Source organism: Lycium ferocissimum, chromosome 12, assembly GCF_029784015.1.
Source record: "Lycium ferocissimum isolate CSIRO_LF1 chromosome 12, AGI_CSIRO_Lferr_CH_V1, whole genome shotgun sequence".
NCBI classification, from domain to species: Eukaryota; Viridiplantae; Streptophyta; class Magnoliopsida; order Solanales; family Solanaceae; genus Lycium; species Lycium ferocissimum.
In genome coordinates, this window is record NC_081353.1 from 35,204,221 (window position 1) to 35,220,964 (window position 16,744).

The 16,744-nt window shown below is 35.1% G+C and overlaps 1 protein-coding gene and 1 long non-coding RNA gene across 2 annotated transcripts; one reads left to right on the forward strand and one right to left on the reverse strand.

Annotated features, from left to right (window-relative positions):
- The first annotated feature begins 1,118 nt into the window (after window positions 1-1,118).
- LOC132039746 (uncharacterized) lies at window positions 1,119-1,929 on the forward strand. Its single transcript, XR_009410461.1, has 2 exons — window positions 1,119-1,425; window positions 1,502-1,929. It is a non-coding gene; the product is annotated as an uncharacterized LOC132039746 (long non-coding RNA).
- Window positions 1,930-5,097: 3,168 nt separating this feature from the next.
- On the reverse strand, window positions 5,098-5,511 carry LOC132039247 (cysteine proteinase inhibitor B-like). Its single transcript, XM_059429777.1, has one exon. It carries the CDS (start codon window positions 5,509-5,511, stop codon window positions 5,098-5,100), a length of 414 nt encoding a protein of 137 aa, XP_059285760.1.
- Between the last annotated feature and the right edge of the window lie 11,233 nt (window positions 5,512-16,744).

Sequence of the window (16,744 nt, forward strand, 5' to 3'; positions counted from 1 at the left end):
TACTCCTATCCGTTATCAACTGCCTTTTATTCAACAACAACACATAACATCATCAAATTAGAATCAAATAAAAGCACTACAATTTAATTAGGCATGAGTATTGGACAAATTAATCTGTTTGAGCAAATCACTTGAAATCTCCAGTTGCCTGCAATGAAGGTATAATTTCTAAATGTATTAACTCCAACACTAATATGAAGAGTAATCTTTATGAATAGTTGGAATAAAACCAGGTGATGATTGGAAATTCTCTAATTGTTGTTCTATTTCTCAGTCAATTAAATAAAAATACTGGAAATTCATTCCATTAGTTCGATTCAGAGGCGGATCCAGTTTGAAGTTTATGAGTTCCTATAGCAATCTTAAGTTAATATTATAATAATAATTAGGTTCACAAGCAAATAATTATAGATGTTTAAAATAAACTTCTTAAATAATATATATACTTAGTCTAAGCAAAAATCATTGAGTCTCACGTGAACATATAACCAGACTTCTAGATCCGCCGCCCAATTCGATCTTTTGCGATCCCAATCATAAGTACATGTGTACCAGCAATAAAAATATATGATCAATGGGATTTATAGATAGGGTTGTGTCTCAGTGATGAATACATAATGGCAATGGATACACAAATAAATAAACAGGGAAGATGACAATTGCTTCACCAAAAATAGAACTGTTCTTGTAACAATTGTTCATTGCTAAGATGTTTATTAAATTAATTCAATAAAAAAAAGAGTAAATTAGCCAGAATATAAATCTTATATAGTAATAAAATGTTTAAAAGTATTGTTACAAATAATACCAAGGAAGGTAAGTGTAATATTTTTCAATCATAAGGATAATTAATTTTATGAAGCTAAACGTGAGGGAAGGTTTCTGAAATTATCACAAACTCTTTACAATGTCAATGTCTATAACTGAAGTTGGAAATTTTAAAGTCATTTTTATCCTTATCCTCCCAAGATTTCATGATAATGAACTTTAAAGTCAGTCCTATTTGCAGCCTGCCATTAAAATAAAACATATCAAAGAAAAGCCGCCGTTAAAATAATGAATTTTATGTCTGTTTATACCCATGTGCCAAAGCTCTTTCCACTACTTTGCTGATTCAACTAACAACTGGGGCTAACAACAAGGGCTACTAGTACTATATTTGTATTAAACATTTAAGTTACTCAATAATATAAGTGAGTCATCTTTGGATATCTATGCATTTTTAGCAGCCAGGAGAGAGAGAGTGAACATATAATATGGGACACTAGCAGTGAATAATATATGTTTCATGAGAGATATTTTTATATTTAAACAATTTGAAAGCCATATATATATGTGACCTTACATCAAGCAAGAAAATGCACTCTGTTAACATGGCTAACAAGCTCTCTTTCTTCTTTTGCATTCTCCTTGTTTCACTGGCTGGTAAGTAATTCTTAGTAAAATATAATTATGTATCTGTATTATATGTACTAATAATTTGATTAATCATGTCATGCAGTTGATTCTTTTTGGTCCTCAAACACTCAAGTGATGGCTTTGCGAGATCTACCTTTATTAGAAGAAGCTGTACAAGTAATTGAGCAGATTGTACTTCGAGATGTGCGTTGTTTCGACCGTTGCAAAACTAATGCAGATTGCAAAAATGTAATAGGCCCGAGAAAGTGTACGAATTGTCGTAAGGGTTATACGTCTGTGAAAAAGTGCTACGCTAATTGACCAATTTTGTGTGTTAACTTGTAAGATTAAGAATATAATTAAGTGACTTTATCGTTCTGAATCCTACTTCATATAAAAGAAAGCAACTAAGTTTAGGTGCTTCAGTTATCAGTTTCATGGTCGTTTGTTTGGCATTTGTGCTCAAGGATGTGATGATAGTTGTATATCATAATAAATCAGTTCTTTTGGTTGTAAAAGCAATTTACTGCAGCTTCAATAAAAACTTTCAGCAATGAACTTAAAATGCTATTTATAAAACTTATTTTTTCTACTTTCACTGGTGAAGTCATCTTTTTTATTTTAAAAAATTTGTTTTCCTAGAGAAAAAATATGAAGGAATTAAAAAGTATTTCCTGGAAAATATTTTCCTCCGTATCAAACACTCCCTAGTTCTTAGTTAGTTTTCCATTCCTTTTATTTATAGGATTGCACAATGTTCATAACATGAGCAAAAGACAAAAAATAATCATGATAAATCTACTTGTGTTTAAAATTTATTTATACCTCAAAATGGGTTTCAAGACAAACCTGGTGTCAAGAGTCGTAACTCCAAATTTCCTCAATATTACGGAAAATCCACGTCGAGACCGATCTTAATTTTATATCAACATCTTGATCAACGGAACTCACGAACAAATAGGATCAATAATATTGTGCTGAATTTTTTTTCTCAAAAGATTCCAACTCACGATAAATGGAACAACAAATCAATTCTCTTGTCAGAGATTTTCAATAAATGGAACAAGAAAACAATTCTCTTGTTAGAGATTTTTCTCTCTTGGTTTGGTGTAGTACTCGCACTTTCAACAAAGTGTTTTTCTCATATTGAAAATTTGCTATGAAACTTTTCCATCACCCTTTACATGGAATTACCTTAGAATATTTTTCCTGTTTAGATAAAGTAATAATTTACTTGGCCTAAAAATTTGATTTCATATTTAAAGTTAAGCTACCCGTTATTCTCCTATTCGAAATAAGAGATCCCATTAATTCTACATGAGTTTGATTGCCGTGTACAGCAACAAGTCCTTCATGGACTTCAGCGACGACCGCAGCTCCACCACACATCCACCTCATACTAACATCACGAATCCACCGCTTTGCCACCATTCTACCATTAGTTTATTGGGTATGCTCATATTGGTTGCTGAAGAAAAAAAAGACATTACATATAAGGTGTGATACTTTTAATGGTGTGAGATCCTACCAAAAAAATCATGTGGATTTTATCCCAAACGAATAATATCATACCATATTAAAAATATTTGTGATTTGTTAATTATAAACCAATAACTGCTATTAGATTCAATGGTTCGGCGATGAAAATGATGGAGTGATGATGTGGGATTCGAATTAGCGTCTTTGCCCTCTACGGACTAGTTAATTACTTTTACCTTTTTGGTGGCTATAATAGTTGGTTGATGTGGTGATACACAGTTAATCTTCAAATAAGTCCGTGCAGTGATGAGTCATGTGAAATTTAGTTCGAAGAACAAATTATTGTGCGAACAAAATCCACATTGTTACATTATATTAAGCGTTACCTTTGGGTTGTTACGCTTGCGACACTGAATATACCAGGACTTTTTAGACATCCAATTCAATTCTAAGTGAAGGTTTTATATATCTAGATCTATTTGTCCTTGGAGGTAACAGCAAAGGGATGAAGATTAAGGAATGGAACCAAACAAATTATCTAAAGGTTTTATAACTACCTGCCTTTTGTTATCTTCTAAAAGTCACAGTTAATGAGATTTGCCTAACAGTTTACTTCTGGTCTTCCCCTCAAAATCATTCTTGGGGTCATTCAAGTTCTGTAGATTCAAGTCTTACTAAATTTGGATGTCATTAGGCTTTGTAAAATTCTCAAAGAATTCCAAGGACAAAGTCATGCAGTAAATTGGTCATTCAAGTTCTGTAGATTCAAGTCTTAAAATTCATTAGGCTTTGTAAAACTCAAAGAATTCCAAGGACAAAGTCATGCATTTAAATAGTTAAATTCCTTAAGAACATCATTAGATTTGTTTTCATTAAGATTAAGACGTCCGAATCGAATGCACATTGAATCATTAAAATGTTGTCTCTAGGTACTTTACTAAATGATTAAGACTGTTTGTTTTTCAATATCTGAATATGCATAATGTATTTATTTAAACATAATAAATATACAATTCAAATTAAAAAGTAACTAAATAGTAGAAAATAAATACAAATTTAATAAAAAAAAATTATTTGATTAAAAAAAAAAAGAAACATTTATGCTCACTAGTAAAGGTGGAGATGTTTTGTAGTTGTGGTGGGTGGTGAGTGGGCATGGAGGGTGGGTGGGTGGTTGGGGTGAAGGGTGGGAGGTAGTGGGGGTGGGGGTAGGGTTGGTGGTGGGGTTGGCGGGGAGTGGGGGTGGGGTTGGTGGTGGGAGATGAGGGTAGTGGGGAGTGGGGATGGGTGGTGTGGCGTAGGGGTTGATGGTGGGGGTGGGGTTGGTGGTGGGAAATGGGGGTAGTGGGGCTAGGTGGTGTAGGGTGGGATTGGGGTTGGTGGTGGGTTGTAGTGGAGGGTGGGTGGAAGGTAGCGTAGGGTTGGAGTGGAGAGCGGGTGGGGGTGGGGTTGAGATGGAGGGTTGGGGTTGGGGTTGGAGCTGGTGATAAAAAAGTTCCATACAAAAATACCTCTGAATGATATTAAGACTTTGTTCAAGATATTAATGATTAAGACTTATTCAGACCCAATAAGTGCTTAGATCTTAATATAAACAAATGCACTTAATGGCTTAAGGTCTGAACCATTCAGATTCAAACCTCCAATAAGTGCTTAGATCTTAATATAAACAAATGCACTTAATGGCTTAAGGTCTGAACCATTCAGATTCAAACCTCCAATAAGTGCAAACAAATGAGGCCTAAGTATTTATGTCCCCACGAGTCTATTTTTCCTAACATGTCAATATTATTGGTGAATGAATTGAATACTTGTTAACACTGCATTATTATTTTATTTTTTTTCATTCGTGATCGAGATCAACTAAATTTCAATCACGCGAGTAGTCTTGCTTTCATTTATATTCAGTGTCCGGTACCTGTATTATGATCGATCAATTCTGAATTCGCGCAAAAAGTGCCACATTAGAGGCTAAATAGCTTCATAATATAAAAGTGACTTTGTACATACACATGACTCAAACTCAAAACTTCTGTGGTGAGAGATAAGAAGTACTTACCGCTATATCACTACTCTTGTTGGTTTCTACACCACACATACTACATTCAAATAAAAGGTTACAAGAATTTAAAGAAAAACAAACGGAATAGGGCGTAATTAGATTAAGTCCACAGCAACTCAGCAAGTTTACAAAACATTATTTTACTAATACCGTCATAATTAATTATCATCATTAGTAGGAAAAGGTGAAAAGTGAACTAATTCCTTCTTTTTCTCCCAGGATTTTATCACCAATTCAGCATCAAATATTTTCGGAGTTCCCGAGGTAAATGCAGAGATTTTAAGGTAATATTTGATCCCAGAAACAACTTGTGTTTCTGCCTCAACAACCTCAGCAAAGCTCAAAAACTCAACATTGTCCTTCTGCATTATGTGATTGTACTTCCTTAAACTCTGGTTGTACTCTTCCACACAATACTTACCCAATTCTTGAATTTTTTTGTTTGTTTTCACATCCTTGATTGGACTTCTTCCCCCAACTTTTCTTCCAAGAACTTTTGATGGGGTTGAACAAAATGATGTTATTATGAAGAGGGTGATGAGAAAGGAGATGATTTTTGTGGATTTTGTCATGTTTTTGGTGATTGAAATTTGATGGGAATGTTTTTGGGAGATGAAGTGAAGAGTGGAAGGATTTATATAGGGTTTTAGTGGTGGAGAGACTCCCTCAACTTTGTTTTATTTGACATACTTTAGCTCGATACAAAGTTTAAGGAAAAATAATTTTAAAATTTATAATTTTGAATATGCATGTCATAATATTTTGTGTAGCTATAAATTTTTTTTTGAAAGCACGTCATAATATTTATTTGTCAATAAAAACTTTTCACAAAGAAAATATCGAAATGTGTCGTTCTTTTAATCGGACTAATAAATAAATACCGCCAAACAGAGTGGAACGCATAATAACAGACTAATACAAAAATGAACAGAAATATTTTTCTAGATAATGTATTCTCTCTATTTCAATTTATAAGTGGTCTTAGATTAGTATGGAGTTTAAAAAAGAAAAAGGAAAATACATTCTCCCTATTTCGATTTATAAGTGGTCGTGTTTAAGAAAGATAAAAAGAAAATTTATCACATACCAAACTTACGCTCAGAATATGTGGTCATAAACATATCATGAAATCTTATGTAATTATAAAAGCATCCCGTTAAAGAGAAAATTGTCAAAAATTGTTGATATATAAAAATATGTTAGTTTAAACGAATTGAAAAAGAGAAAACATATTATGCTCTAAGATACAGAAAAGAAATTTAGACACACAATAAATTGATATTGATTGAAAATGTCAATTTAGGATAAAATATAAAGTTTTAAACTAGCACAATTTTAAACTTCACCAATAAAGATTATGATGGGATGAATATGATCCCTTCACTCTTTTTCAGAGGTCTTAACTCGAGCCTTGAATATAGAAAAAATCTTACGCAATGCGAATCTGAATTAGTCGAGGCTCCATTGCTAATAACAAATACTGGATATGAGGGAAAAAAAACAACTCTAAACTTCAATATTCTAACAAATTGGTTATAATAATCAAGCTGATATACATTTTTTTATTAGGTTGAATATGCTCGATTGTGTTGTAAAATGGTGGAGTGACACGTAATAAAATGGAGAGGATGGTGGACGCACCTACGAGATGCCGCGTTCTCTGATAACACTGTGGAAAGAAGACGAAATAGTCTGTTTATACATGCTTTGTTTGTTTGTTAGTAGGTCACAGTAGATAATCTTGAAATGAGGATAATGTCAAACCAATTAAAAAGGAAATTACAATATATGCAATGTTATTTTGTCTTTTTGAAGGTAAGATCACATTTAATTTAAAGGGACAAAAACAAAACCATAGGACTCTCTCGCCCCTAAAATATATGTCACTTTTTTTGAGAATTTAATTTCGAATCTTCAAAGTTAAATTAGAGCAGATCAATTTATTATTTTAAAATTATAATGTATATAGATGTTTGAAAGTTATATAAAAAGTGTTATAAATTACAATTCTTCTCATATCTATACAAAAAGATATTTTAAAATATTAATTAATAAAATTCAAATAATTTAACTACAAGAAACAAAGAGAGACAAATATTTTGAAGGAGGAGGAATAATATGTAAGTGTTAAAGGGCATTTGATACTATTTGGAGTTTTAAGGAAAAGATTTTCTCAACTTCAAAAATGACTTATCTCCCCATTTTAATTTATGTGTTTTATTTTTCTTTTTATCTCGACCTCAAATAAGGTATTGTAAAATTTAATTCGTAAATACTAGTTAGAAGACTTATGGGGTTCTCCATAGCGAAAGTGGAACGTGTGCAACAACCCGACTGAAATTACGGATCGTTGGTAATACTCACGAGACCGATGATCTCCCTTGTTTTCACAATCTAAAAATCCCTAAAATGCAGAGATATATCTTTTTGTATGTAAAATCCTTGTCGTCTCTAGCCTAGTGAAAATACTTGTTTTTCAACACTCATAGTGGCTGGTATCAGAGTTTTAGGAGAAGGACTAGCTAATGGGTTAACAGGCTAATTATCATCCCTTATGAGATGACCCGATAAGAACGACATTCATACACACCTTTAGTTAATTAGAATTATAATAAATTTAGAAAGAATTAAAAGAAAATAGCTTTCTTGCCTGATCAATTAAGACACATAAAATAAAATAAAATAAAGAGCCTATTACGTAGTTATTTAGTTTGAATGATTATGTCTAATATTAATGTTGTGTATTTTCGATTCTTTTTTCTTGAGAAGAAACTTGTTTGCGTGTGTATAAATAACTATGGTAGAAGTTAAAACTAGAGCCAATTGTAAATCCAAATGCAAAGGGACCAATTTGAAAAGACAGGAGAATGGCTGGTGCCTGGGAATCAGCATAATCACATAGGTCTAGGAATCAGTGACATTCAGTAGAAAACTACGTCATTTTTGGCCTTCAGTTTTCATGCATATCCCTTCAATTATATGATGATTAATGTAACAACTGTATTTTGTACATTTGGAAAGAGCTGAACGCATATGCTGCGCTTGGACTGGTCCGGATTTATTATTTAGACATTTAAACTTAACCTTATTCCTATTGAATACTCGAAGTGAAGTGAAGATAATCTGTGTCAATTGAACACACATTTTGCATCTCCAAACAAACTAAGGTGATTGTATATCACTCGCTGCCAACCTGAAAAACAAGACCAATAAGAAAAAAACACATCGCTAAACAAAAGAAAAAAAAAAAATCAAAATCTGAAGACCTTTTCATTTTCATCTGTTAGCAATAAATCACCTATGTCAGCAATAAATCCATCGATACAAGTTTGTGAAAATTCAGCTAAATCATACTATATTATCACACAAAAACGTGTAAAATGTTATAAATGATCTTCATCGTGAACTCCATTAACCTCATTCGCCATTAACGTTGTCAGATGCCGCGAAATCAGTGTTGTCCTTAAGTTTTTGAAGCCATTCAGTTAATTGTTTGACCGTTTTCCCACTCCTCGCCAATGATTTTTTTGCCCCTCATCTTCATCAACAAGTAGCTAAAATACATTTATTGCATTTTAATAGAAATAAAGAGTAAGGCCAATTTTAAAGGCGTAAAACCAAGAAGCGGCGAGAACACCTTTGTCTTCACTCTTGTGAAGAATAGAGAAAAAAATTTGCTAGGAAGATTAAACAATGGACAAGGAACAACAACAACATACCCAGTGTAATTCCACAAGTAGGTCTGGGGAGGATAGGATGTATGTAGACCTTACCTCTAGTTTTACAATGGACAAGGAACAAAATCAAAAATAAATTAGTCATTTTTGTCACGACTCAACTAGAGGGCCATGACGGGTACCCGGAGCTATCTACCGAACACCACTCGTCATGCTACTATCATCCAATCATGTACACGTATAATCTCCGAGACAATGCTTACTATGAACTGATCATGAACTACTCGGTAAAACATATGTATATATATGCACATAAGCCCTCACGGTAGCAAAAGAATGATATACAAGATATACAATGCGGGTCACATAACATCTACTACCCACACATGAGTATCTACGAGCCTCTAACTGAAACACTGAGGTCATGAGGACGGGACAGGACCCTGCCATATCCAAGTATGTACACAAAAGTATATATCAGAAACTGCACCTCTGGAATATGGAAGTGCTCCTGTGCAAGCTGATCCGGCTCCTAGGAATCTGGGTCATCCCCCTGTCTACCTGTGGGCATGAACACAACATCCATAAAAGAAAAGGACATCAGTACGAACAATGTACTGAGTATGTAAGGCATGCATCGTAACATAATAAAGAAACAAGAGAGTAAAAGATAAAGAGATAACCCGTGACTGCTTGCCTGTTAAGGCGGAATCATGCATGCAAGCTTATAAATAAACATCATCATATCATATATTGCTGCGAAACGTGCAGCCCGATGCATATGTCATCATATATAAATATATTGCCGTCAAACGAACGGCCCGATCCATTTACCCATATATCCCGCGTCCGGGACGATATCATAATATGCTTACTGATTAGGTGGCCATGCGTATATAGCGCCTCACCTTTCCCTATGTCCCCTATATACATATACATATCATACACATATATAATATAGGTAGCATGCATAAGAGCCCAAATGGAAGCTACGACTTTATCGGAGTGACATAAGGTCGTAAGCTTCCGATTACATTATGGCATCATCATCATCGCTATGTCTCACCTTGAAGGAACTAACATCATGAGGTGACAACAACGAAGAATAACATCAATAAAATCATAAGCATGGAAATATCGGCATCATGAAAGCATCATTATCATTACCATTTTTAGCATATTTGGGTTCATATTCCATATTTGGTTCTAATTCAAGTTCTTCAACTACTCAACACCATCACTAATATGAAACAATTGTAAAACTAGCCTTACCCTTTGATTATGTAGAGGTGATATTTGAATGAAAATACTCCAATACCAAAGAAATTCTTAATTTTTATCAACCCTAGGAAGCATCCACACCCTTGATTCCACCAACTTTTGATGTCTAATCCTTGATTTTCCTCTTGGATATGTGTTAGTGTGTTATGAAGAGGGTTCTAGAGGTTTAAGGAAGGTTGGAGAAGTGGAAAATGAGAAAAATAAAAAGGAACCGTGCATATATAAAATAAATTTTCGTAGCAAGATTATACTCATATTATAATACGATTAACTACATATTTGGGTTCATATATAATGGTCTTCTAATCTAAGTTCTTCAACTACTTACAAAATCATAATTTATACTTTGATTATGGCCCGCATAATGGACCGTACATCTCCTCCAGATTAACACCCCTCTCTGGAAGGGCTCTACGGTCTGATATACGAGCTGTATAAATTATACGGTCCGTATATATGGCCGTACAATCCATCATTTTTCTGACTTTAGCCTCGTCGTTTCGTTTGATCTCGAATCCTTAATAACCTTCTTGACATTTGTTTAACACTCCCTTAACAATCTAATGAACATTACAACTCAGCCTCATGGCCTTACTAAATATCCGTTAGCTCGATGACTGTGCAATCTTCCCCAAACACCACTTATACTTCGCTTCCTTTGACGACCCTAGTTCCACCAAGCCATATAACTTAAAAATTTTATCGAATATACTTTAAGGTTGCTAATCATCCTTTTATAGTCGTGAGAGCTTCATGTTCGTCTTAAGCTTGCGCTAGTCTATTTACGACTCAATGACATAAATTTTTTGAGGTGTAACACTACTTCCCCCCCCCCCCCCCCCCCCCCAAGAACATTCGTCTTCGAATGTTAAATTCTCGGGGATTCTGTAGAAATTTCACCAGAGTTTCCTCTGTAATTTGGCACTACCATCCTGTCACAGCAACCCATAATAATATTATCACACCGGGCTACAACATCAACAATAAGAAGCATGGCCACACATGGCCCAAAAGCGATAAGGGAAATTATTTCATACCTGGGAACACTGGTGTTTCATCTTGAGTCTCCTCTAGGGGTGGAAATAAATGTGGATGTTTGGATTTCATAGCTTCTTCTACTTCCCAAGTCATTTCCTCTCTATTTTCATTCCTCCACAAAACCTTGACTCAAAGCCTCTTTGTTTCTAACTTTCCGCACCTGCCTATCCAATATAGCAATGGGTACCTCTTCGTAGGCCAGCTTCTCCGTAACTTGAACATCACTTGTGGGTACTATTTTGGTGGCCAACGCATTTGTGGAGCAATGACACATGGAAAACCGGATGGACTGAGTTAAGCTCTGGGGGTAAATCTAATTCATAAGCCACTTGGCCCACTTTGCATACAATCTTGTAGGGTCCAATGTATCGAGGATTGAACTTGCCTTTTTTACCAAATCTCATTATTGATAAGTTGGTATTTTACCAACTTATTTCTTCTTTAATCTTAGATTGTTGCTATGTTTTGATTGAGAAAATAGTGCATTTAATGTCATTTACTTCCATTTTATAGGTTTATATGATTGAGAAGAGCATCGGAAGAAACCAAGTGAAAATAGAGTCAAAAAGAGGCCAAACTGGACAGTTTTGCGAAAAATGTCCAGTGCAAAAACGGGCCAGATCTGCAAATTCCGAAAATGAGTGGCTATTTTGTTCTAATTTTGATTGGGAAATTGTGGGACTATAAAAAGAAGATGAGAGAGAAAATATTGTCATCTTTGGTCATTTTCATCAAGCTTGGAGAGCTAGGTTTTTGCACCCACACTTGGGGATTGAAGATTTGAAGATCTTGATAAGAAATTTCTTAATCCTTTACTCATTTCTTATTTTTCTTGCTATGTATTGATTATCTAAGTGTGTAGCTTTCTATTCCATTACTTGAATCTTGTTTATGAAAATATTCTTGACTAAAGTTTGGTTTGAAACTCTTGTTTTGCTTATGTATTGAATGATTTTATTCCTAATGAAGTGGGTTATTGTTTCTTTAATTAATCTCATTTTTGAATGTTTCCAAAGGGATTAGCTAACCCTAGGACTCGCCATTTAAGTTGATTTGAGCTCGAGAAAGGAAAATCGATTTGGGAAAGATTAGTTAACAAGGATTTGAGGCATAACCCTCATCTAATGACTTGAGCTCGAGAGAGGAAAGTCACTTGGGATTATATTGATTGTGCCTAATATCACACTTTAAGGCTTGAGAAAGCTTAAAGTGAAATTCATTGATTTGGTTAAACTATCAATGAAATTTAGAAATAATTATCTATTAACATAACCTCGTTCTTAGTTGTAAAATTATAAAATACGTTGGATCGTTTCTTGAGTGTAATCTCCTATTATCCCTATTGATCATTTTACTTGCTTTCTATTAGTTTACATTTCCGCATTAGTTATAATTTTCTCAAAAACCAAAATATTATCTATTGTTTGGCTTAGCTTAGTAAGTGAAAGTTCCTTACTTTCTTAATCGCCTAGTATATTGTTCCCTGTGGGATCAACCCCGACTCATAGTTAGGTAAATTATATTGCATACGACCGTGTACACTTTCTCTTTGAGGAGTGGATTTGGACATTATCAATTTTCATGCCTTTCATTGGCGAAACTCTAAAAAATACCCAATCATTGGCCTGAAATTTCAAATTCCATCGATGATTGTCCGCATAAGACTTTTGGCGGCTTTGGGCTGTCAGCAGCCGGTCTCGGATAAGCTTAATCTTTTCAACTGCTTGTTGGATCAATTCCGGGCCTATTAACTGTGTTTCCCCTATTTCAAACCATCCGACGGGCAATCTACACTTTCTCCCATATAAGGCTTCATACGGGGCCATCTGGATACTGCCGTGATAATTGTTATTATATGCAAATTCAATAAGTGGCAAATGATCTTCCCAATTACCTCCAAAGTTCAATGCACAATCCCGCAACATATCTTCTAAGATTTGAATAGTGCGTTCAGCTTGTCTATCAGTCTATGCGTGAAATGCGGTGCTAAGTTTCACTTGAGTACCCAATCCTTTTTGAAAGGACTTCCAGAATTTGGCTGTGAATTTGTCACACCCCAACTTTTGATAGGGCATAATGGGCACCTGACCCCTACTTAGGGCGGAGCGAACCCGCTGGTTCTCATTATACTCATAATCTTATTGGACTCTTAAACCATGAAATGAGTGCATAATGAAAGCTTTTAAAAAACATGCTTTTCGTCTTTCTCAAATCAAGCAAAATCTGTAATCATATGAAATTTGTAACATAATGCATAATGATACATCGGCTCACGCGAGTCGCTTACAAGACCGACATGTTATATACGTGACTCGTATGCAAAGTCTCTAACATAAATCAAGATACCATAACATAGATACTCGACTCGGCAAACACTCCGAAGGAAATGGAGCTCGTCAATCCAAGCTTGGAATATCTTCTACTAATATCCTCTACTCATTTGTATACACCGTGTGGCATGAAACGCAATCCACAAGAAGGACGCGCGTACGAATAATGTACTGAGTATGTAAGGCATGAATAACAATATAATATAGATATGGAAGGTAACATGGAATAAGAGAGATAGCATGTACATCTGGATGCCTCATAAGGCGGATGTTATGCATGCTCAGCTTTTAAAAAAAACTTTTTCTTACATACATATATATAATATCATCATCATAACGTACCCGGCCTTTCAGATTCGGTGTGTAACGTACATCTTTCGGACTCGGTGTGTAACGTACCCCCTTTCAGACTCGGTGTGTAACGTACCCGTACTTTTTGGGACTCGGTGTAACGTACCCGGCCCTTTCGACTCGGTGTAACGTACACTCGGTGTGTAATACAACTTCGTTGATTGCACATAGGTGCATACTCCGCCGACTATACCATAAAATACATACATACATACATACATACATACATACATACATACATACATATATATATATATATATATATATATATATATATATATATATATATATATATATATATATATATATATATATATATATATATATGTAAAGCATGCATGAGAGCCAAATAAAAGCTATAAATACTTCAGAGTGACGTAAGGTCGGTAGCCTCCAATTTTTCATTATGGAATTATCATTATCGCTATATCTCACCTTGAAGGAACAATTATTATAAGGTGAGATCAATAACAATGAATAAAATCGAGAAAATCATGAAATAATCTCAATAATCTCATAATAGTATTAACATCATAAGCTTTGGAATTTCTAGAATTAAAATCATCATCATCATAGAAACATTCTCATCTTTAACATCGTCATTCATATTGTAAAAAAGACATGTCCGTTGTTGTGGTCATAAAAGCTTATAGAATCATAAATCTTTGACTCGAAAAATAGGGACATTTTGGAAAATATTTATGGATTATCAAGAAAGAAGTCATGCCTTTGAATCATGAACTCTATGAATCATGAATTTCTAGCTTTTGAGAATAAGAATATTCTTGGAAAACATTTATGGATTCACATAAAGGGATCATGGGACATTTGGAAAACACCTATTGGATTCATAAGAAATGAATCATGCCTTTAGAAGAAAGGGACTTGCCTTAACATACCTTTGGATCTTACTCTCCGACTTTCCAACTTGCTTCCTGTCGCGCGGTTTATTTAGGATCATTCGTCATCTCATAATCTACATGGGCAACCATTTGTATTATCATTAAGCTCATTGTCACACTCTTATCTTAAGTCTCTAAATAAATTCCTTTTAAGGTCTGCCGAATTCGGACAGCATCTCCCCTATTTATATGCCTAGCCCGAATCTCAGTACCAACAACCAACAAGTAATAACAACAACAGAAACAACAACAACCTTATTACTACCAAAATATTCCATCAAATACTCCACATGATATTTTCTCCAACTCCTCCACAAACGAATTCGCTACATAATTATTCCGTAAATTTATTTCCACAAATAAACCTTAAATGATACCAAAAGAGAAAGCTTCATACCTTACTTCCGCTAATACCGCGATATCTTCAATACTTGCCTTACTCCCAAGCCACAAATGCACCGCAACACAATATTATAATCATAACTATATGCCGGCGGAACCCGAATCCGGAGACTTTTACTTAACTCGCGTTGAAATTTAATGGAGGGAAGGTTGGAGAACTCTCTAGAATTTTTGGGAAATATTTTTGGGCTGGTTTCTCGGCTGAAAATGAGGGGTTAATTGCTCCAAAGTCCGTATATATGGCCGTTCACCGCCTTCCATCATCGTTCATCCGCGGAAATTATTTCGAGACCTAAAACTTTTATACACCGATCTCTTTATTTGCATACTTGGATAAGTCCAAAACTCCATACAGTCTGTATAACTTATTCAACATCCCAAACTTAGCAGAAGTTATTTTTTTTTCCGATTCGTTTAACCACCAACCTTCGCGGCACTTACTTATCACTTGTTGAACATAACATAAACACTTATAACTTCAAACATAATCCTGTCCTTTGAGCTTATGTGACTAACTTATGATGAAACTTATCACACGAAAATACGGGATGTAACAAAATTATGCTCCTCTGTCAGTAATGATAGATGCAGGAATACCATAATGTCGCACTATCTCCTTGAGATACAATCTGGCATAGTCCTCTGCCGAATATATAGATCTGACTGGTAGAAAATGTGCTGATTTCGTGAGCCTGTCAACAATTACCCAGACGAAGTCATACTTGCGCCGAGAGCAGGGTAAACCTACATCAAACTCCATATTGATCGCCTCCCATTTCCAGGTTGGAATTTCCATTTCTTGCAAGAGCCCTGCTGGTTTTTTGTGCTCAATTTTCACCTCTTGATAATTTGGACATTGAGCCACAAATTTCGCTATATCTCTCTTCATTCCTTCCCACCAATACATTAATTTGAGATCATGGTACATCTTTGTTGCTCTGGGGTGAACGGAATAACGGAAGTGATGGGCTTCTTCCAGAATCTGACGACGTAACCCCGCAACATTTGGAATACATAGCCTGTTTTGACACCTGAGAATTCCATCTGCAGAGATCTCAAATGGTGACTTCTCCTTCTGGGAAAGTGTGTCTCTATACAATTTGGGATCTTCGTATTGGCGCCTTTTTACTTCCATGTCTAGGGACAAAACAGTTGGGTTATGAACGGTAACTCCTGCATTGCCCGAATCCATTAAGCGAACTCCTAGGATCCCTAGCTGGTGGAGCTCATGAGCTAACTCTCTCTTTTCTGGCAGAACATCACACCGACTGCCCATGAATTTATGGCTAAGAGCATCAGCTACCATATTTGCTTTTCCAGGATGGTATAGAATATTTACATCGTAATCTTTCAATAACTCTAACCATCGCCTTTGTCGCAGATTCAATTCCTTTTGCTTGAAAATATACTGGAGACTTTTGTGATCTATGTAGATGTCCACATGGACGTCGTACAGATAATGCCTCCATATATTGAGAGCATGAATAACTGCAGCTAGTTCAAGGTCGTGGGTCGAATAATTCTTCTCAAGTTCCACCAAGCCATATAACTTAAAAATCTTATCGCATATGCTTTAAGGTTGCTAATCATCCTCTTATAGTCGTGAGAGCTTCATGTTCGTCTTAAGCTTTCGCTAGTCTATTTACGACTCTACGACATAACTTTTTCGAGGTGTAACAATTTTAGAGGCACCCAACACACTGTTAAGGATTGAGATATACGCATCACGCCACATCAACACATCGTGTCTAATAGATACATTTTGGCTTGAGTTAAAGGTGTTCAATGGAAACAAGGCTAAATTTAAAGTGCCACATACATATT